Source organism: Ambystoma mexicanum, chromosome 6q, assembly GCF_040938575.1.
Source record: "Ambystoma mexicanum isolate Mex_15411 chromosome 6q, UKY_AmexF1_1, whole genome shotgun sequence".
NCBI classification, from domain to species: Eukaryota; Metazoa; Chordata; class Amphibia; order Caudata; family Ambystomatidae; genus Ambystoma; species Ambystoma mexicanum.
Window position 1 is genome coordinate 1,375,358,462 of NC_090937.1, and position 21,983 is coordinate 1,375,380,444.

The following is a 21,983-nucleotide window of genomic DNA, read 5'->3' on the forward strand; positions in this document are numbered from 1 at the left end:
GTCCCAGTCAAGATAAAGTGTGAAGAATACAGGAAAAGAGTTAGAGTCAATACTGGAACTCTCAAAAAAGCAGCATTCAAGATAAAGAGTGGACATTAAATAAAAGTTAAATCATTAGTGTAAACAAAGAGGAAATAACAAACTTGTCCCATGAAAGCAGAGGGGCAACATTAACTAGAACAGAACAAAAAATGAATACGAAGGAAAGAAGGAATAATCAACTGAAAGAGTCGGTTGAAACCTTAAAGAACTCAGTATCAGAACTGTAGGATTTGATAAAAGTAGTTACCAGGAACTACCTACAGATACATTATTGAACTGAATCTGGTGGAAATCAACTCACAGGAGAAGGGAGTCATTCTCCTGTACTTTCCGTTGTTCTATTAGTGATGTGGTTAGGATAGATTACTTTGGACAGTGGACTGGTCTTGATTTGGACTCTCGCTGACGACAGACTAGCACCTCGGTTAGCTTGGTTAGATAGGGAACACACTTAGGAAAGGGAAAGAAAGGAGTTCTCACCTTTCAGTTAATAAACAACAGCAGCGAGATGAAAAGTCAGTCTTTGTTCTTCATCTGACTCACCACAGTGCCCATATCTGTGTGTAGAATGCAGTGTGTGTGATTATGAGAGAAGGTGTATGGGTGAGTGACAGATGAGTGAATGGCTCTGAATGTTGTAGGTCGGTGCAAGCGTGGAGAATGCAGTGTAAATTGATGTGAGAGACCTTGAATGGGTGAGTGAATGTATATGAATGTGTTTGTGCACATGTGTGACTGTTCTGGTTGGGTACCTGTATAGAATGCAGTGTGAGTGAAAAACAGATAGCCCCTTTCATAAGTTCTGTACCAAAAGCATAGTGTACACCTGTGCCCTGCTGCATCAGCAACCTGGTAGCTCCAGTGGCACAGAGCAGGTTCAGAAGACACAGATGACAACTTTACAGCTGCAGTAATAGCCACGTCTCTGCACGGCAGGGGCTTCATCTAAGATATGCACCCCTGTTCTCAAAACTGCATAACTTTGAGTATGCTGTCATGGTGGTACACTAAACTGTAAAAATGAGCCATACCTGAGTTTAAGATATGGTGGCCAGTGTCTCTCATAATTATCCAAGGTACATTGATTTGAAATCACACGTGCCAGCTTTTTGAGGCCAGCTCAGATATTAAAAGAGTATGTATATTCACCGCAACCAGGCTTCCCTTGTTGCTGCCAGCAAGGCTCCAGCCTTGTGTTTCTTTGTGAGGGCCGGTAACACCCTCCACAGAGAGACAGACACTCCGGGAAGCTGTCCTAGGAACAGGATTCAAAGTGCACAACAATTCACAAAAGGAGTAGCCTCACAACAGGATGCTGCATAGCAAAAGGCCTTTGATTCTATTGATAAGGGAAGGGGATGGGGTTAGTGTAGACAGAGATAGATCTTTACAGCTGGAGGAAAGTTCCACCACCTTGTTTCTCTCTGCCCCTATATATTTGTCCTGTCCCCTCCCGCTCCTTTAGCACAAAGCACATTGGGTGTAATGTCTGAAGGCCAAGTCCACTTGTCCCAAGGGCAGGGATTGGACCCTTAAAACAGGCTTGATGTTGACCAATCACCTGCAGACATTTGCCTTTAAAAGGAGTCTCCCCACAGCTTTGTTGATTCACTCTTGTATTGTACGTTTGTTGGGAGAGTTGATCTTTCCAAAGTCCCCAACCAGTGAGGTGAAGACTAAGTGTCCAAGGCAGAGGTGAGCTCTGTCTCCTAACCATACCCAGGGCACATTGGGAGTGAACTGCTGCTGGGAAAATACCTTCCTCTTTGCCAGCCACAACATTACCCAGGACCTCACCATGTTGAGGGACACCTGCAGTTGAGAGTCAGTCTCATGTGTTTGAGAATATGAGTAGAAGGTGTCAAACCGATCATTGAGTTCCACGATTGGGACTCAGAGCATCCTGGGAGTGAAGACATCCAAGATCCCTGTCTTCCTGCCATCAAACCAATTCAAACTGTGATTCAAGCCCCTTCAACAACATTGAACCATTCAGGACCATCTGAATCTGCCTTTGTCACTCACCAACTCTTTGAACTGCATGTTTGGACCGATTATCTGCCGCACCATGCTAGCTGAGCACGTTGCTGCCTCAGCTGAACTACAGTTATTTGTTGCATCAAACCCCTTAAACCGAACTGCACATCAAGTCTCCACATTCTTCGCTCTCGAACCGACCCTCAAACCGACCCTCAAACTGACCCTGGTAGCCCTCATGCATCGCTTTCGAACCACACAAGCTCCTGTTCGACCACTGCTTGACAACACTCCCCATGTAGAACAACGTGACTGCTACACCCAAACTGCTGAACTGAACATTGAAACCTGTTTGCCACCGCACTGTGATAACTGAGCAAGTTGTTGCCTTGACTCACTCTACCAGCTCTTTATTGCATTTGCCACCTTCGACCCGCTGCTTGCTTCATGAGCATCTTCTCTGTCGATCTCCATCAGGGCTGGACTGCCCCACCGGGACACCGGGACATCCCCCGGTGGGCCTCTTTTTGAGCGGAAGGATGCGGAAGGATACATGTGTTACACATCGCGTCGTGTTACACATGCATCGCGTCCTCTCTGCTCCGTCTGGGTGGTTTGCGATGAATTGGCTGCCACCACTGGCAGTAACAAGCGTGCGGGAGAAGAGCGAAAAGAAAACGAGAACTTAAAAAAAAAGTAAAGTCAAGAGGAAAGCCAGGAGTGTTATGCTAAATTGACTTATTCCGCTACCAATTTGCATGGTCGCCAGGCGCCCACGTTGCTCTGCAAGAAAGGGTGGGTTAGTTAGTGAGAGAAGAGAGCGAGGATAGAGGTTGTGTGTTGATGTTTTCAGAGCCAGTGCTGGTGATTGGCCTCAGGCACCGTCATTTTTTTTTCACAGCATCTGGGGCCTGGGCTGGCTGCTGGGCACCAGATTGGAACTGCACGGCACGTGCCCTACAGAGGCACCGTTTTTTTTCTTTCCTTCCCAGCAGCTGGGCTGGGCCGGGCCCGCCCCTGCGCAGGGCCTCCTCGGCTGGGGGCACCATTGAAACCACACGTGCCCTGCCTGCAGCCCAGGCCAGCCTGCGGCACAGAGTGCAGTGCACACATTAGCAGGCACTGCAGGCAGGCAGCCCAGCAACGGCGTCGGCAAGCCAGAAGATCGATCGATTGTTGTCAGCCTCAGGTAAGAAGGGAGACACTCACACTGCACGTTGATGATATGTATCTCGACTCGATACATCAACGTCAGGGCTCAAGTCCTAAAAATTAAAGTGGGGGGACTCATCAACAAATGGAAGGGAATGTGACGTTTTGCCATAAATAGCAGCATCAATGTTAAATATGCATATTTCATTAAACCAGCCAAATTGCACAGGACAAATGGCATTCCTTTCATAAAAACAACACACACACGAAGCCCAGAGAGGATTTTTTCTTCTAATGGTGTTTAAACGTTAAAAGATATGTGTGGAGCAATACGAATGTTTTTCTGGGACTTGCAGTACCGAAATGAGACATTTTACCTTTAGTTATTTGTTATTTTTCATCAAGTTATATAGTGCACTGGTGAAGTGTCCAGCCTACTACTCTGACGACTGTAGTTCGATCCTCGGCTTTAATGCATAAATTCAAAGAAGACATTCAATGTTTTAGCTGGGGGGGACTGAGTCCACCCTCTGAAAAAAGTGGGTGGACTCCGTCCCCCCATGTGTACCCTTGACTTGTGCCCTGATCAACGTGCAGTGTGAGATTGTCAGTAAAGTAAACTTGCTCCGCTGCCTGGCCAGCCTTCAAATAATTCCCCAGAGCCCTGTTATTGGGCCGTAGACAAAACCGACTCCCAAAGCCTGGATAATTATGGGATTATGGGATGCATGCTTGCAATTGCAGCTCAGTAATAAGCTGCACTTGACCTCCAGTGTCTGACATGTAGCAGGCAGCAGGGACCTTCTCCCTGGGGGACCGTCACCCTCTTCACTAAGCGCCCGCACTCTGCCGCTGGAGCACATACTAGGCTGTCCTTGCACCAGACTGGAGAATGAATATGATTTGTTTTCTTATTTGCGAAAAATCCTACCACTTCTTTCTTTTAACATTATCAAGCGGCCTGGTCTCTTTTTTCCACCTTCTGTCCCATGTTCGTAGTAGTGCTCCTCGCTACTTCTGGCACCAATTAATCTCTTGCTGACGTCACCTGCTCCTGACAGGCTCTGAAGAAGGTCTCGCGCCCACACTGCCCCTGCCCTCGCATTCGACCTCCTGCTACAGCAGAGAAGTGGGGCACACGAGAAGTGATGAGCTTATAATTAGCACCGGGCTCATTCCTATGTGTGGTTCCACAGGGGAGATGTTTTGCTTTTTTTCACAGCTCGTTGGAGATTGCGCGACAATGAACACTTACATTTAATTCACTACCTATCTTGCGGTGCAGTGGAGGCGGGGTCGATCAGAGGGAATCCAAAACACATCCTGATATATTTTTGTTTTTTTCGAAGATGGAAGATTTTAGCCGCTAGAAATGTTCCCTTTCAGCAAGCAGGAAGCGTACAAGGTTTGTCACCCAAGCGCAGCAACATGGCGTGGCCAACAATTAGTGTGCAACTTCTGCTTACCCCCAAGGGCAGTCAGTCACTCACCTATGGCCCCGTCTGCAAGTTTAGGACTATAGCTCCTTGAAGTTCATGCAACGATCAACCTGAGGTCCAAGGCACATCAGTGCCGCAAGACGGGATAGGAGTCTGAAGAGATCTTGACTTCCAAAGCAAATGCAGTTGCATTTCGAGGCAGTAACTCCACCAGACAGGATAGTTCCTTCAGTTTTATAGTGCTTGGAAACTCAGGCAGCATTTAGTCTACAATCCAAAGTTTTCTTCCGTAGTTGCATCTCTGACAGCAGAAATGGGTGGCGGTCTCGTCCCTGGATACGACTACATGTTGCGAGACATGAAAACCTCATCCAGACGTGGTGCATTAGCCTGCTAGTACCCACCAGGGCGGTGACACATCCATATAACGCCTTTTCCTGGCATGATGTAGATTGAATGAGTTCCTACTTGAAGGACACCTGGGTGCTGCGAAGGGTGCTGGTGTTTGTGTATATGGATGTCTGTCTGTGATGGTGTGTGTGGTGCCGTAGTTATGGGGCTGTAACACAACCAGCTGAGTTGTGTGTGTGTGCACAGGGGTAGAAGGACAGGGGTGTATTGCTGCAGTAGAGCACTACAGCAAACCTCGTGCTGAAGTAGGAGGGGGTTGCAGGTCAGGATATAGGCGCATTTAGGCCTGGCTACGTCACCTGTGGGCTGTCTGATGTCATGTGTGGTTAGAGAGGGACATTAGAGCTGGGGATGGCTGGGTGGTTGTTGGTATGGAAGTGGAGGCTTGGCTTGTGATGATTGAAGCAGTGTGTACAGTATGACCAAGCATATAGAGAACAAGAGGGCTGAAAATGTTGCATCATCATGATCGCAAAGGACATTGAGCGCGGTATTCAAATGTACATTGGATTATGTGGGTTTCAGTGTCTCTCTAAGTTTGCAAAAGGGAGGAAGTGACCGTAAGGGAGCTGTGTTCCTGAAAAAACAGTCTTTCCTGCGGGCCTGGCACATCGGAAAGTCATCCTTTGCTCAACAGCCCAAACTTAAACAATGAAACTGTCCAAAGCTGTATATATGTCATGAACTTACTTAAAACATGAATTTTTAAAATCCATATATGATTATAACATGGTTTAAATGTACTAATTTGGACTAATTTTATTTAAAATCTTCTTGGGGGGATACTCGCAATCCCCTCATAGAAGGGTTGGGCACGCGTGCTATGTACGCTCCTTCGAAGAAATATGGGGCCACTTTGAAAAAAAAATCCAGGGCCTCTTTTGGTTCCCAGTCCAGCCCTGATCTCCATCATAAGTCAAAACGATCCAGGTGGGTCTTCGATCCTCAACAATTGGATGCCACATCAAACAGGACTTTGCATCAATTGACCAGCCTCTTTACTGTTGAAACGGCCGTCCAACTGACCCTGGTGGCCCTCACGATCTGCAGCCCCCTGAGTGCTTCATCAATCCAATCCCGTAGAACAGCACATCCAATCAGCAGCATCCTTGCAGGCATACACACCACTCATTCTCTGTAAAGCCCCTTCCCCACACCACTCCCTGTCTAGAAGAATGCACCCACTGTACTCAAGCTATGTCAAACCACACAAACAGCACCATGAAACCTGGTGCAATGCTGTTGAACCGCCAAGAACCAATAAAGGTATTGTTGACTGCTAACTGCCCCCTTGATCCATCTTTGGGTCCTAGAGACTAGTTAGGTGACCTTTAATCTATTTTTACACACAAGAACACATCCTTTTAAAGAACATTGTTGTTTTGACTTCCCTTAAGCCCCTGATTCATTATTCAGAGTGCTACATCTAGCAATCTTTGATTATTCTGTGTTCTTTCCTCAAGGATATGTTTTGTATAGTGTTTTTCTGTTTTAGTTATTTTTGCAGAGGTCGTGTTTAATTAAAGTATATCTATTTTTATAGAACCTTGATTGGACATTTCATTTATTTTAGACAATTGTACTATTTCTGTTTGGGTTGCTACTTGATCTCATTCACACCCCTCTTGAGAGTATAGCTTTCCCCAGGCTCACGTTACCATAAAATGCGAAAGATGTACCTAACGTTGCGTCTTTTACCTTTATGATTCTAATCCCTCTTATTTTATAGCAGTTTGAGGGCGGGGTAGGCGCTTCAGCCACTACTCACCCTTGTGCTCCTGCGGGGCAGAAGTCATTTCGTCACACATAGGCCTTCCCAGATTTTCCTAAAATATGACCAACGCACATAGTGATGCCTGTAGAGTTGTATGCATCAACCTTTGGTTTTCGCATCTTGCCTTTCTCTCTGTTCTCATTCTTTCTTGCAGAACCAGGCCCCAACGGCCATCACAATGCCAGAAGCCAAGCTATATAAAACCCATTTACATTACAAGACATTACATAAAGGAAATGTAATTATTGCAATTGATACTACACATTTCAGCTTCTAAGCAGTGTTCTATTTGATCTAGTGTCAATGTTTTGACCAGACCTCCCACTCTCTGGAAAGAGCATGGGCATGTTTACTTATGTGTTTGCTAACTATTGTGGTTCCTGTGGCTAGAGTTATTTGAAATCACAGCAGTAGTTTACTGAGTACATTTCTTTTTCCAATTTAGACTTCAGTTATTTGTTTGGATATTTGTTTATGTTGTATAGCGTTTTATTTAGCAATAGAACTCAAAGGCATTAATCCACACTGTTCCCTGAAAATATTCTGAAATATTCCGGACAACTGTGACTTATCAATACTTTTCACAACGCAGTGTTAGTGAACTTCAAAATCTGTTGTGTGTGCTGGTCATCACATTCTTTCAGACCTCTTAAAGGGAGAGACTCAGGACTGCAGGAAGTAAAGACCTGAAGGTGAATGCAGAGGCACATTGGCCAAGCAAGGGCAAGGAATTCCCAATCCAAGTGGCAGTGGGCCTCATTATGAGTTTCCCAGTCCAGGAACAAGGGTGCCGGTAAGCTCACTGGCACCCTTGTTTCTGGACGGGCAAACTACAAATCTGCCTGCCGGGGCCGCTGTGCCCGACAGGTCACAGGGCACAGCGGTCACAGTAGGCACACCATTCACGGGAGCACTGGCAGAGGTTAGCAACAGTTCCCATGCTTCGTTTTCCCCACTTCCGTAGAGTCCCATAGGACTCTCTGGAAATGGGGATTTACAAATATACTGGTGCCTGACTTCCCGGCCGCTGGACTCGGAATGAACCGGTGGCAGCAGAAGGTCAGGCGTCGGTAAATTATTCTGAGTCTGGCACCAACCTGCCGGTAGTACCGGGAGGGTTACTGCCGACTCGGAATGAGGCCTTCTGTCATTGTAGGACAGCGAGGCGCAGCCTGTGGGCTACAAGAGTGGACTTTGAACATAGAGGAAGACACTGATGCTGCGAGCGCCACACGCTGACACAGAGTAAATTGGCACTGATCAAATGAGTGTGGGAGAAGCTCATAAACCATCCAGCACATTGGCCTGAAAGAGAAGTTCTCAGAGAGGTGGAAGAAACCCAGACATGAGGTTTACTGGACGAAGTTTATATCGAGTAGTAGGAGTTTGCAAAGGCATCCTTAGGATCAAAGCCATAAAGCACTGGAGAGTGGAATAAACTGCACAGAGAAGAAAGCCATTGACATTTTGAGTAGAGAGAGACAATGCCCCACTTCCACCAGCCAACCAGAATTGAGTAGCAAATCTTGAGAGTGAGATAGAACATCCATGTTGCAACGCACAGTCCAATTCCCCCAAGTAAAAACACTTGGACATTTTAGATTCGGGAAACAAAAAACCAAGACCAGTCTTCATGCATTAAGAGTGATAGAACGGATGCCTGCTATGACACACCAGCGTATCATTAAAGAGACTTGAACATATGATGCAGGCAAGAGTGCCCTGGTTCCACCCACCAAGTGGCAATGAGTGACAAACCTTGATAGTGAGAGAATTGCTGCCTGGTGGGACATGTAGTCCCATGATGTAAAGTAAAAAGGCTTTAAAGATGTGAAATGCTGAGAACGAGAACCAGTCTAAACAAATCGCGAGAGTGAAAGAATTGATGATTGCAGGGGACACACTGCTATTTCCTAAAGTTAAGCAAAGTGAACAATTCACATGCTGAGATCAAGAGTCCGTGCCAAGTCATACAACCCTTAAATGTGGGGTATTGATGAATGCTGTCTCACCTAGGGCTGATGATAAGTTTGGCAGTATTTCCTCTGGAAATACCACTATACTGAAATACTTTTATCGCATGTCAGTCCACGTGAATCAAAATCATGTAGACCCCTCAGGATATCGGAGACCTGCAGAGTTCTGTGGAGATTTCATATCAGGGCATGCAGTCACTACTCCATGTGGTTGTTTCCAAATGCAGTAATGCTTTTGTGTGTAGGTAATTACTAAACAGAAAATCTGGTGGTGAGAGAAGTTTCACTTTTGAAGCTCTGAATTTAGCCGAGTTTTACAACTTTCAGCATTGAAAAATGCCAAATGTTTTAACACTATCACCAAACTTGCAATCTGGCGCATTGTTTTATTCCAGTAGTAAAGAGACTTGAACATTTCAAACTCTTGAACCAAAGCCCAGGCCAAGTTAGACAAACACTGAGGAGAAAGAAAATGATGCATGCTGGGAGGAAAGTATGTTATAATTCTAAAGCTCATGAGGAGAATACCATGTGATGTATGCAGTGGTGCATTCGGCATTCTAAGTCTACAGTTTAGTCAGCGAATACAAAGGCATTCATCCCGGAAAACAAAGTCCATTCTAGGGCCTCATCACGAGTTTGGCCTCAGCACTTAAATGTGGCAGCAACGCTATTACCACTGCAAATAAGGGCTCGCCAAATCATGAGTTGGGAAGTAAGTTTGGAGTTTTGCCTCCAGCTTTTTGCTGGAGGTAAAATACTCCACTTTCCACCCATTTTTTGGCGATATTAGCGTGGTGCTAATTGCGCCGGCGCTAATAGCACCCCAACCCCATTGGGTGCAATGGGGAATGGGAACTTACTGTGGCACCGCTACTCGTGATCTGCCGTTAATAGCGTTGGACCGAGTAGCAGTAAAGCTATTTACGTTTATGGTATCCCAGCAGTATTACCGCCGGGATTCCCCCAAGCCCCTGATAGAGCCGTACGTCTAAAGCTCATTGAGAAAACACAAAGTGATGCATGTGAAACAAAGTTCTTTCTTGGTCTTGGCCAGTGGCATCCAAACCTTTTCATGCTGATCCTCCCCTTGAATAAAATATTATTTCTGCCCCCCCCCCCCACAAGCTATAACTGCTTATATTTTCTATTAAAAGCAGTCAACGTAATCCATTTGTAAAGAGCCTAACAACCCACCTGGACATGCTTCCAGTTGGAAGACCACTGGTGTAGGGTCATTAAGAGAATACGAAATGATGAATACTGTGAAAATAAGTTCATTCTAACTCTAAAGTTCATTGAGAAATAACAAGCGGTGCATGCTTTGAAACTACATAATTTATATGGCTAAAGATGAATTGATTAATATGCTGACGTGTATGCTGGGAAACAGTTAATTCCACAGTCTAATTGTTGAAGAAATTATGAAAATGGTAAAGTTGAACTCAAGATGTGTTGGAGCAGTAATGATTACACACCTAAATATATGCTAGAAAGCGTAGGGATCACATTATAATGAGTGCATATTTCCCTCAAAAGTCAGACTGCTTCTGGGATAGAAACTTTTTTTTCGTGGCCACCATTTATTCTTTGTTCCAGTTGATTTATGACATATTTCAGTTATCAGTCGTAGTGAATTATCAGATTTAAATCAAAAGGGAAGGATACTCTACAAGCAAAGGATCGGGACTGCTGCTTTTCCAAAAACACCTGTGGCGGGTAAGGGAAAAAGGAATGTGTACAATGATTGCATCGTTATGGGCCTGATTCACAAAGCCTTCTTCAATGGGTCAATCCCATTGAGAAACGCAAAGTGAATGAAGCCCAATGTCTAGAAAACAATGATTTTGTTCTCTCACTATCCAGCATCTTCCTCACTTATTATAGGACCTGACTTTGTTTCAATTGCTATGCTGGTCCTAGAAATAATATGTTGCAAAGTCTGATTAGCGGGATGGAAAATATCGGCACAGGCTATGTTTTTCCCACCAATGTCAGCGTATAGAACAACAACGGATGAATGTCCTGTGCTCAGGGTTTTGAAGGTTCTGGCAGGAATGTAAGAAACAGACAACCAAAAATAAAGGTTTTAGGTATTCCCGTAATTTCCCAGTTGTGAATCTTCCACCATAATCTACAAGGGATGCCTCCCTTTAGCTCCCATTAATTCCTAGAAATGAATGGAGCTTGCTGGCCACTATTTGTGTATGCCAGGAGATGTATATGGTACAAACCCAGCCAGCAAGGAAAGGAGTTCTGTACAAGTTGCAGCTTTTAGACTAGGCAAAATCGTTGCTTCTCTGACCATCAGAACGGCATACAAAATGTCTCATCAATGCCACATTTGGGTCAAGTCAGGATTGTGGAGCTCAGAGATTAGACACAACTACAAGCTACACAACTACTCGCCAGAATCAAACAACTCCACCTCCTAAATGACTATCTTTCTGGGTTCCGCCCGAAGTAAAGCATTGAGACAGCCACCATCCAATTGGTTGATGATGCTCTCCTAATCATGGATAAGGGTGGCTCATGCCTTCTGGTTGTCCTTGAACTCTCAGCTGAATTTGACACGTCGACCACCACATCGTTCTTTCCCGCCTCGCTGACAGGATGGGATTCTCTGGAACTGTCCTGATTTGCTTTACCTCATACCTCTCAGGTAGACACCAGGCTGTCCAGATGAACTTGTTCCATTCTAACTGACTCCAGGTCTCCTGTGGAGTCCGACAAGGCTTCATCCTCTCATCAATCCTTTTTAACCTTTACATGGGTCCTTTGGACACTCTCCTCAGAGATCCGAACATAGCCATCCACCGATACGCAGTCAATACTCAGGTGTACTTGAGATTAAATATTGCCCAGGACATCATTCTTATCCCCAGTTACTTAGCCATCATCCAGTCCTGGATGTCGACTGCCGACCTCAAACTAAACCCATCCAAGTCTAAATTTGTCCTCATCGGTTCGTTCGCTAGAAAACAACTTGTCCAACAATGGCTCACTGATATGCACCCAGAGGGATTTGATCCACAACACTCAGACTCAGCAAAATCCTCAGGCTTCATCATTGACAGCAAACTGTCCTTTCGGAAACACATAGCCAAGAAGGCCCAAATAGCCTCGCTCAGAATCTCTACCCTTCAAAAAATCAAACCCTTCATCCCCCTGCAAGACTTCCAGACCGTAGTGCAGGCCCTTGAGGTCTCGCACATCAATGGGGGAAATGTTCTCCTGACAGGGCTCACAGCTGCTCACTTGGCTCCCCTAAAAACATTCCACCATATGGCAGCACATCTTATGATGGAAGCACTGAATGGTAACTGAATTAACCCCATCTTTCAAGAACTACATTGGCTTACACTCCAAGCCAGGAAACTGTTCAAGACTGCATGTGTCATCCACAAAGCAGTCACGGGTAGCAGACCAGCGTACTTGGTGGCTAAGGTCCACTTATCTGGCGGCACACGCTCCTCGTGCAGCAAATTGACCAACCGGCTTGAAGCAACACTCATCCACAAAGAGAGGACCTGGAAACAATCCTTCTCTTGTCATGCACCCACCCTCTGGAACTCGATCCTTGTGTCACCTCGGAAGGCACTCACAATTCTCCAATTTCGCAAATCTCTCAAAACATACCTCTTTCAACAGCACCTGAACAAGGGCTAATTCTAATGGATGCACATACCTATGCGCAGATCTCACAGTACTGCGCTACTGTTAAAAGATGCCTGTCCAAATACTGGCTACCCACCCTCAGTACAGCGCTCGCTGTTCTCAAGCTAGGTCTGTGCTTTAAACAATAAAATAAAAAATAAATCAAAATAAGAGACAATCCACCAGTTCAAGCACACACAACTTTGTGGGTATGGCTCATGCCCAGGCTAGCCCTTTCTGTCCGTCCCACAATTCAGCATCCAATATGCACTAGTCACGCACTTGGTCAGGGGATCCTGCTGAGCCTCTGAAAGAACAAGTTATTGCATACTGGATTGAATGGGCAGGAAATCATAGCTTGAATCGTTCCAAAACAATGGTTCCATTTTGGTGTTATTGCTTTGGCTGTAATTTCAAAATATCACTTCTGATGACCATCTTCACGAACTCCTGCTCGGAAAGGTTACATTTACCTTGTTATGTAGCTTGCTGGACTGCTCAGAACATGTCAATTGCTGTGCACATACACAAAAATTAAATGCCATTGTGTAGCAGGGTGATTTTCCAATGCACCTTATAGGGAGACGGGTATAGGCAGGCAAACAGTATACAGCTTAACTCTTCACCTATAACTTGACCCGCCTCTTACCTGTCTCCAAACCCCACTCTCCTGGGTTCGAGATCACCCTGGTGTACTTCCAATAGGAAGAAGGGAAGGGTAGGGAAAATCGAGAGATTATTGCAGGTAGGTTCCCCAAATACCCCTAAGGAGAAAACACAAGGTTAGAGCAACTGGAGCAAAAAATGAGAGGCAGAGAAAAGGTGTGCTGGTGTACGGTTCTTTTTAGTTGTTTTAAGCTTTCTTATATATTTTTCCAGTATACCAGCAGGGTTTTGAGAGTTTTTTTTTTTTTTAACAAAAGGGGCATAGTAAAAAACATTACATACAGATTACACTAAACCTAGCAGCTGCGTTGCCAAAGAAATACACAAAAATATAAAAAGAGTCCTGTCAAAATATAAAATGGGGCTCATTACAAGTATGCCACTCTGGAAACAATGATGCCAGTAAGCTTACCGCCACTGTTGTTTCCGGACTGGCATACTACAGGTCTGCCTGCCGGATCCACCGGGCCCAACAGGTCTGACCCTGCCGGGCACAGCGGCCATGGTAGGCAGACCATCACGGAAGCACCTGCCCAGACTCCTATGGGAATGGGGACCTACAATTTACCGGCGGCTGACTTCCTGCATTGTAATCTCTCAGTGGCACCAGGAAGTCAGACGCCGGTAAATTATTTCGAGTCCGGCAGCAACCCGCCGGTAGCACCGGCAAGGTTACCGTCGGACTCAGATTGAGGCCCAATGTCTTAAAAAATATATACAACGTCTATACAGTGCACTGTATTTAAAAAAACTATTTAAAAAGACCTTGCTTGCAAGACAACCTGCCCAGAGCTGTCTCAAGGTCTCTGGCTGCTGCTCTCTTGATCTTTTTCTGTCTTCCTGCGCTCCTCTGTGATGGCTTTTGGGGCAGATGATGGTAGCAGTTGCCAGCAGCAGGCAGCTAAAGGCAGCAGTAGTGACAGACAGCAGCGGCAACAGCAGGCAGCTATAGGCAGCAGCAGTGACAGGCAGCAGCGGCAACAGCTTGATCTTTTTCTGTCTTCCTGCGCTCCTCTGTGATGGCTTTTGGGGCAGATAATGGCAGCAGATGATAGCAGCAGGCAGCTAAAGGCAGCAGCAGTGACCGACAGCAGTGGCAACAGCAGGCAGCTATAGGCAGCAGCATTGACAGGCAGCAGCGGCAACAGTATGGGAACCTCCAAAGTCTTGAAATGAGCTGGGATGTGTTTGTCAGATGCAGCCCAGCACTCAGAGGCAGCGTGGGGAGACTCTCACAGCACTTCTCAGACTGGGCCATATCTGCCAGGTGTGTCCCAGGGAGTCCAGACAGGGGGTTGGCCCCTTTGATTATATCAAGCCCAGAAGGGCTAAGCACACATTGGGCGCTATGGGGAGCAACAGTAATTAGATGTGCCTGGGCCCTGTGGCAGTTTATGAGGCCATCTGGGGGGCAGCAATGCTTATAGGCACTCACCTGCTAATCAGTGCTAATATAAAGACACAGACCACAGCGGTGTCAGAACGCAGAGCGGAGCACCTCCAACCTGTTGCATGGTTTTTCCGTTGTCCTAGGTGCTCCGCTCGTGCTGGCAACATTCTTTTCTTTTCTGGTAAAGGGGTGCTTGTTTTTTCGTTTTTTTCACATTTCAGACTCTCTGACGTGGCTTCACACGCCAGGGATCCTTTCTGAGTCCCCCCCAACTGGGTGTTACAATTGTGAAAAACATCTGAAAAATTACACATTTTTAGAGTAGTGTTATGTAGCTGAACCAATTGCAAATCACAATGCATGATGAGAAAAAAAGTTCATTTTGATGACTAAGCTCATACCATTTGCAAAATGTAAAACCCATTTAATTTAAACAAGAAGCAACACTTATTTTATTGATTTAAAGATTGCGATCAGTCCTTGATTCATGACATTTGGAAACATTTCCAGCTCCATTGCAGGCTCTGCATCTTGAAGTGGTCCCTGTCATTGGTCGAAACCAAGAAGTGAACCTGACAGCTGTCATCCAGCCGCACAACTCGAACCTAACCGTCTTCTATTGGTGGATTGGCAGTAATCTTCAGGTAGGCATGAAAAACGAAGAACACAGGTGTAAAGACTAAACCAGAAACAAGTGGAAAACAATGTGCTCGCTGCTTGGTCACAAGTATTTGATACAATTTAGCAAAAGGCGTGTTTGACTCTCTCCCAGTACCACCAAATAACATGTCTGCGTGTGTTATGGTTAAAATGTGATAAATTATATTATATCCATGACTCTTTTTAGGAGTGTAATTTAATCACGTTGAGAAGGAGTTCACTTACCCCAATCAGGTGATATTTGCTGTCTCGTTTCATATAATAAAATTTGTTTTTATATATAGGGCTAGTTACTGCATGTTTGCCTCATGGCAGTACCGTTGAGAACATATGTTATGATTACTCAGTGGCATAGGACTGGTCGAGACGTAGATTACGGTAAGGTACGCTGAGCTGATTTTAGATTAGAGGAGACATTCTTTGCAGTTGTTTTTAATTGCTGTGGTAATAGTTAAAGCCTTTAGTTCTTTTGGGTAGATTTAAACTCGGCTATCATGACGTATGCGTTGGGTGATCTGCAACTTCTGGTCCCTTTATGGACACTACAACTTTGTGTACGTGCCTAGAATATCACAGATGATATAATGGCTGATTGTTCTTGTTGGAAGTGTTAACCTTTTCATTTTAATGGTAATTGCCAAATGTGTTAAGTGACTTTAGGACAGTTTCTTTTTTTGTCAGTGTCAGGCATAAACACATCCTAAACTAGGGGTACTTCCCCAAGTTCCAGGGACCTGCAGTCAAGCTTTTGTTATCACTATTGTGTTGTGCTAATCAGGAAATAGAGTAATCCTGACAAGTCACAATCTCTACATTCTTTTTTACATTATAATATAATAAATATGGAGAAGATACATTTTTTGTTTTTACTTCTTTTTAATAATACAATATGATCAAATACGCCATTATGGACAGACGCAAGAAAAGCAAAGAGTATATGCAAAGCTTGGATAGGGTATTACAATTAATTGGTTTACCACACTCCTTAATTGTGGTGTTTCAAAAATTGAAATCTAGGCTTCCGATGAACAAGTGGCAATAACCCGGCAAGTACCTGAACGATTCTATCACCCCAAACTGGCAGGAAAAAAATGGCACAAGCTATTTTTTTGTAAAGAGCCTTCTAATGGATCAATAATTAGACCTACAGACGACATCACCTCTACAGTTCTCCAGTCCAGAAGAGCCAAGATCCAGGACACTCCCTGGAGAAGTGCAAAGAGCAGAATGTACAGATACTGGGAATAAGCAAACAGATGCACTCTAGTGAGGTAGGTAAGATTGAGGCCTTAGGAGTGGGAAGGTACCGGCAGTGCTTAATTTGTGAAAGAATTAGTGCCAGGGTTGAAATATTTTCTAGCACACCCATAGCACATCGGGACGGGTGACTTCCAACTCACTGTTGCCACCACCCATGGCTATTCCCCTCAGTGCAAATAGGCCTGGGATTAAAGCTGCTACTCCCACTGGCTCACTGGGGTTGCTGGATATACTGACTATGGCAGATGTGGATTTGCAAATTCCAATCAACATAACATAAAATAACATGTTTGCTGTGCCTTGATCTGGGTCAATTGCTTATGAGTCAAATGTTAAAATGTGCCTTTAAACGCAATCATTAACATTTTGATCTGATTTCATAGGTGTGTCTTAGGTGACTGACAGTTAAAATAATAAAGTTGCCAAAACACTACATCACAATTGAACTGAGTCTGAGACAATAAGTGCTCGGGCTCAGAAATAAGTGCCAGAGCTGGGCCCTGGCAAACACTCCACAAAGTAAGCACTGGGTACGAGGGTGAATTTACAGCCACTGGCGTCCCCCAAAGGAATGTGGGACAGGCAATCCGCAACAGAGGGGATGGCAAAAAGCAGATGCTGCCTAAAGGTCGGAGTGTTCCTTGAAATGAAGAGGCTTTCAACATCTCTGACAGAGGTTTGCAGAATGTTTCAAAGACAAGCCCACCATCTCTGATGGTTCTGCTCCATGATCTTGTATCAGGGGTCCTCTAAGAGCACGTAGTCAGTAAAGTACAAAAGTAATCTAAAAAAGGAGCGTTCACCAGGAACGAAGTAAAGCTGTTTATTACAGCTGCGCAAGCACTAATCAAACAGTATAGTGGAACAGGACTGAATGATGAGAGCCGACAAAACCACCCACCGCGTTCGGATTCTTTTATACAGTTAGAAAATTATTTGTATAGTGAGAAACAGTCGCCAATAGTGTTGCGAGTTATTGAACATTCTACTAAGCTGATTGGCTGGAGCACGTCAGTCCCCTATAGCTGAACATATGTTAGTGGAAAATGATTGGAGGAAAACAGTCTTGACTCCCCCCTTGTTCATCACCTCCCCTGTGGCGCCACATTCCTTTTCGCTCCACCCCATGAGTTCATTGCAATGTGTAATATGTAATAGTGCTGACCTCCTGAACTATATTCGTCTTCCATTGGTCAGCACACATAGGAAAAACACGAGAAATCCTGAGCTGGTGGGAAGAGAGATATTCACACGGCATCAGGCCAATGAGGGGCCTCATGGACATCATCAAGGACACAATATAATTGTCTTTAGGGAGCATCAAAACCTACTTCCTGATTGGTTCTTCCCAGAGCATACCATCATCCCACATCCTTCTTCCCAGCCCACCTGCAAGGTGAGCAATTTGAAACCGCTGATCGTGCTGTTTGTGTGTGTGTGCCTTCCTGAATATATTTATGTGAATTTAATTCCCCCTGGTCTCTGTGAGCGCCCATGAGCCTTGGTCGCCGACCTTGTTGGTATCAGCTGGATCCATTCCCTGACTGTTGTCTCCTGGGAGCTGCAACGCTCTTCCCGCAGCCTGCTGCCTCAGAGCGTTCACACAATATTTTTTAATGTGACTTGTCATGTAAGGCCTGTCTGTGTAATCCTCTTACCTGTAGTTCTCAACTAACATTAGTGGTGCAGTGACAACACTTGTGTTATGCCACCATATTTGCACTCCTGTCCCACTCACTCAGAGCCCCTCAGGACCCCCATTGAGCACCCCCACTCCAGTCTTGTCCCTAGCTTCTTGAGCTGCATGTATGCCCTAGACACCTTTATTACAGCTGTGAATTAAATCCTGTCTGGGATGCCCCTCTAACCTCCAGGCATTCCTGCGGCTGGTAGGTGCACCCCGTGGATGGTACTGAATCAGCACCTTCACTGCATTCCCCGATCGGCACATTCTTTACCACCATTTCCTTGCTCACTGTTTTGGGCATCCATAGCCTTGTTACCCTGTCCATGTACCCTCCCTCTTCTTCTTACTCATCTAAGGTGGAACCTACTACCAGGCAATCCCGCCATCTAAGGCATCATAAACTTCCACATACAGTGATAGTACTGCAAAGACCACCTGTACTTTATCTTCACCATCATTCATTCCAGGGTGCTGAACCTCTTTTTTGTTACCCTCCTTTCCCCCTAAATAGCAGCCATTATATACTGAACTCTTTTCCTACTGCAATTAAGTTTTTTAGAATGAACTGTCCTGCACGGAAGGCAACGAGTATCAAGATGAGCATGGGCACAGTTATCTTGAACATCTCCGCCAGTTAGGCAGTACCCAGGCAAACACGAGTCCAACCAACTGTCAGGTGTAGTATCATTTGTCTCTTTGGTCATTCTTTAGTGTAGGGTGCGTATCTCCTCGACGTCCTCCATGAGTGTCCCATTGGTGGCATCATTTGGGGGTTTTGCTGTACAGCAACTGATGCCTATTTTGTGGCAGACTCCGCCCTCCATGACTGTCATCATGTCCATAACAAAGTAGTTTTGAAGTGCTCCCAAGTTCCTCCTTTACTGCATTGAGTCCTTTCTCAGTTGCATTTGCTAGAAGTAGCAGTGAGGCAAAAAAGACAAATGCTTTGCTGAATAGCCTGAAGTGGTGTGGAATGTCATCCAGGCTTTTTGAGGATTCCTCTGATATGGAATTGCTGCTTCTTTTCTTTCGGGCCATCGTTCTCTCCTGTCCTCCAAGTACCCTTTGCTATTTCTTCATATGCTTTTGTCGAAATGCAGGGAGGACATTGAATGGTAACAAATCTGCTTGAAGCACAACCAAAGCAGGGCTGTGGAGCGTGACGAGGGCACATACCGCCACTCCAATTTGGAGACAAGTGGGCATATGCTCTTCATCCACATGATGAGTGTAGAGATGAATATATGGAACAGGATATTGTTGTTGAATGCGTGTAGAGCACGAGTGCGGGGAGCAGAAAAGTGTGTAGACGGACAAATATGTGGAGGGGATGAACGCGTAGAGGGGGTGAGTGCGTAGAGGGGATGAGTGGGTAGAGGGGGTGAGTGCATATAGGGGTTGAGTGCGTAGAGGGGATGAGTGCGTAGAGGGGATGAGCGCGTAGAGGGGATGAGTGCGTAGAGGGGATGAGTGCGTAAAACAGGTGAACGCTTAGTGCATGCGAGGACATAAAATCAGATGAATGCCGGAACGAATGAGTGCCAGAATAGACGGACGTGTTGCGTAGAGCGGACAAGATCGTAGTACAAACAAGCACAGACTGCGCCCAATACTGATGAGTACATGAATGAATGAATACGTAGAGCTGCAGAATGCGTGGGGTATTCCTGCCTGTCCTATGCCGTAGACAGGAATGCTTGCATGAAGCAGACAGAAGTGCATGCGTGGGACAAACAGGAATGCATGTGTGACGCAGACAAGAATACATGCGTGGGGCCGACAAGAGTACATGTGTGGGGCCAACAAGAGTACATGCGTGGGGCAGACAAGAGTACATGCGTGGGGCCAACTGGACGGCGTGGAGTGAACTCGAGCTCGAGGGACGAGCCGGAATGGCTGAGTGCATGGAACGGACCAGAGTGTATGGAACAGACTGGGATGCATGGAGTGGATGGGAGTGCATGGAACGGACTGTGTGACGTATATTGTATGGTTTGGAATGGAGAGAACGTTCAAAAGACCATACAACCCATCATAACACATCACCATGCTTACTCTCTCCTTTACATCATCACTCAACTAGAACACAAGGATACTATGACACCATTCGGTATAACTGTTCTCATACCAACATCTGCCGCCCACTCCACATCACTCTAAGTAAACACTGCTGGTTACTCACCCCCAGCCAGGCGTTCTCCCCAGGCCTAACGCAGCCACATCCGGTCTGGATAAATCCTGCCAGAACGAACACATACTCCTGATCTCTCAACCACCACACCTATGACTAAGAAGCAGCTATCACACCGAAACCGCGCGAGCTGCACACATATGCACACATACTCGGTGCTCACACGCACCTTTTGACTCTCTCTACTCTCTATACTGACCAGGACTTTGGTTTCCAAGGGCGTTCAACCTACCAGCGCCTTCAGACCATACCAATGGTATATAAGGCGCTATTTAAATGCAAAATAACAATAACACATGCTCACTCAGTGCCAGAATGCTCATTGTCTTCCCACAGCCAGTATTCACCTTACTGCGGTTTTCCTCTTTGTTTGTGTAAGCAGGTTTGTATTTACTGGATGATGTCTCTCCTCTATCTAGGTCAAAGCATGTATATGCATATCCCAAACTGCCAGACAAATGTCCTTTATTTTTCTCACCATCCCTTCCTCAAATTCTACTAACCCATCTGGGCGACACAGTCCTGTTCCCTTTTTCCATCGTGAAACCCCGAACCCCATATTCTCATCAGGAGTCTGCTGTGGCAACATGGTATATCATTCCCTGTAGAATGTATACAATACACCCTACTGTGGGGTGTGAGCAACTGCTCTCCCCTCTGTGCCCACCCTGTGATATATTCCAGTATTATATGCCTTGTGGCTTCTTTTTTGGACATGCTCTCTAGCGGTATATAATTATCAGCATATTTGTATTTGTATTTATTGTTTTATATAGCGCATTAATCCAAGGCGCTTCACAGTTAACAACAAGAACACATTAAACATGGAACAGTAGAAGCAATAACAGTAAACATGAATCAAACCAGAAATTTGGCATGTAGAACAATTTACATAAAAAAGGGGGGAATGGAGAGGAAGGGGTTGGGGAAAGAGGGAAGAGGGAGAGAAAGTAGTGAGTAAAGTGAAGAGTAGGAAAATTTCAAAGAGAAGGGAAAAGATAAAGAGAACAAAAGGAAGGGTACTTGAGGGAGGGAGAGAAGGGTGAGAGGGGGAAGGAAGTCAGGGAGGGGAATGAAGAAGGAGAGATTTCAATGAGGAGCGGAAGGAGGAATAGGTAAGGGAGGAGCAGATAGAAAAAGGTAGGGTGTTCCAGTGTAAGGGGACAAGGAGCTGAAAAGAGCAGAAACGAGAGGAGGCACAAGGGGGTGGGGAAACTGAGAATAAGAAGAGATCAGCGGAATGAAGCAAGCGAGCGGGGATGTAGAAAGAGAGAAGAGAGGAGAGGTAAGGAGGAGCAAGGTTGTGAAGTGATTTAAAGACAAGACAAAGGAAGTGGAATTTAAGTGGGGAGTGGAAAGGAAGCCAACCTAAGTGAGAAAGGGATTTGGAAATGGAGTCATGAGGGGAGAGAAGACTGAGGGTGCGGATGGTGGAGTGGTAAAGGGTTTTGAGGTGGGCAAGATGGGAAGCGGGGAGACCTAAGGAGAGAGAAGAACAATAGAAAAGGCGAGAAAAAATATACTTCTTACGTATACATAAGAAGTATACTTCTTTCCCTTCATCTATCCAGTGAACCTCTTCCATTAGTCCCTGAAACATGCTCTGAGTATTGTTTTGGTGTCCATGTAACATGTGGGATCAGAGAGCACATATAGCAAGTGTCATTAGCCCTTTCTCATCCCACACGTTTCATGTCATCA

At 45.4% G+C, this 21,983-nt stretch overlaps 1 protein-coding gene across 3 annotated transcripts in view; it reads left to right on the plus strand.

Annotated features, from left to right (window-relative positions):
- Window positions 1-21,983, plus strand: part of SORCS2 (sortilin related VPS10 domain containing receptor 2) — a 2,879,055-nt gene that overhangs the window by 2,718,577 nt on the left and 138,495 nt on the right. For all 3 annotated transcript variants that reach the window (XM_069632008.1, XM_069632006.1, XM_069632007.1), the window contains exon 20: window positions 14,995-15,128. In XM_069632008.1, the coding sequence (XP_069488109.1) occupies window positions 14,995-15,128 (134 nt within the window). The remainder of the gene's footprint in view (window positions 1-14,994; window positions 15,129-21,983) is intronic.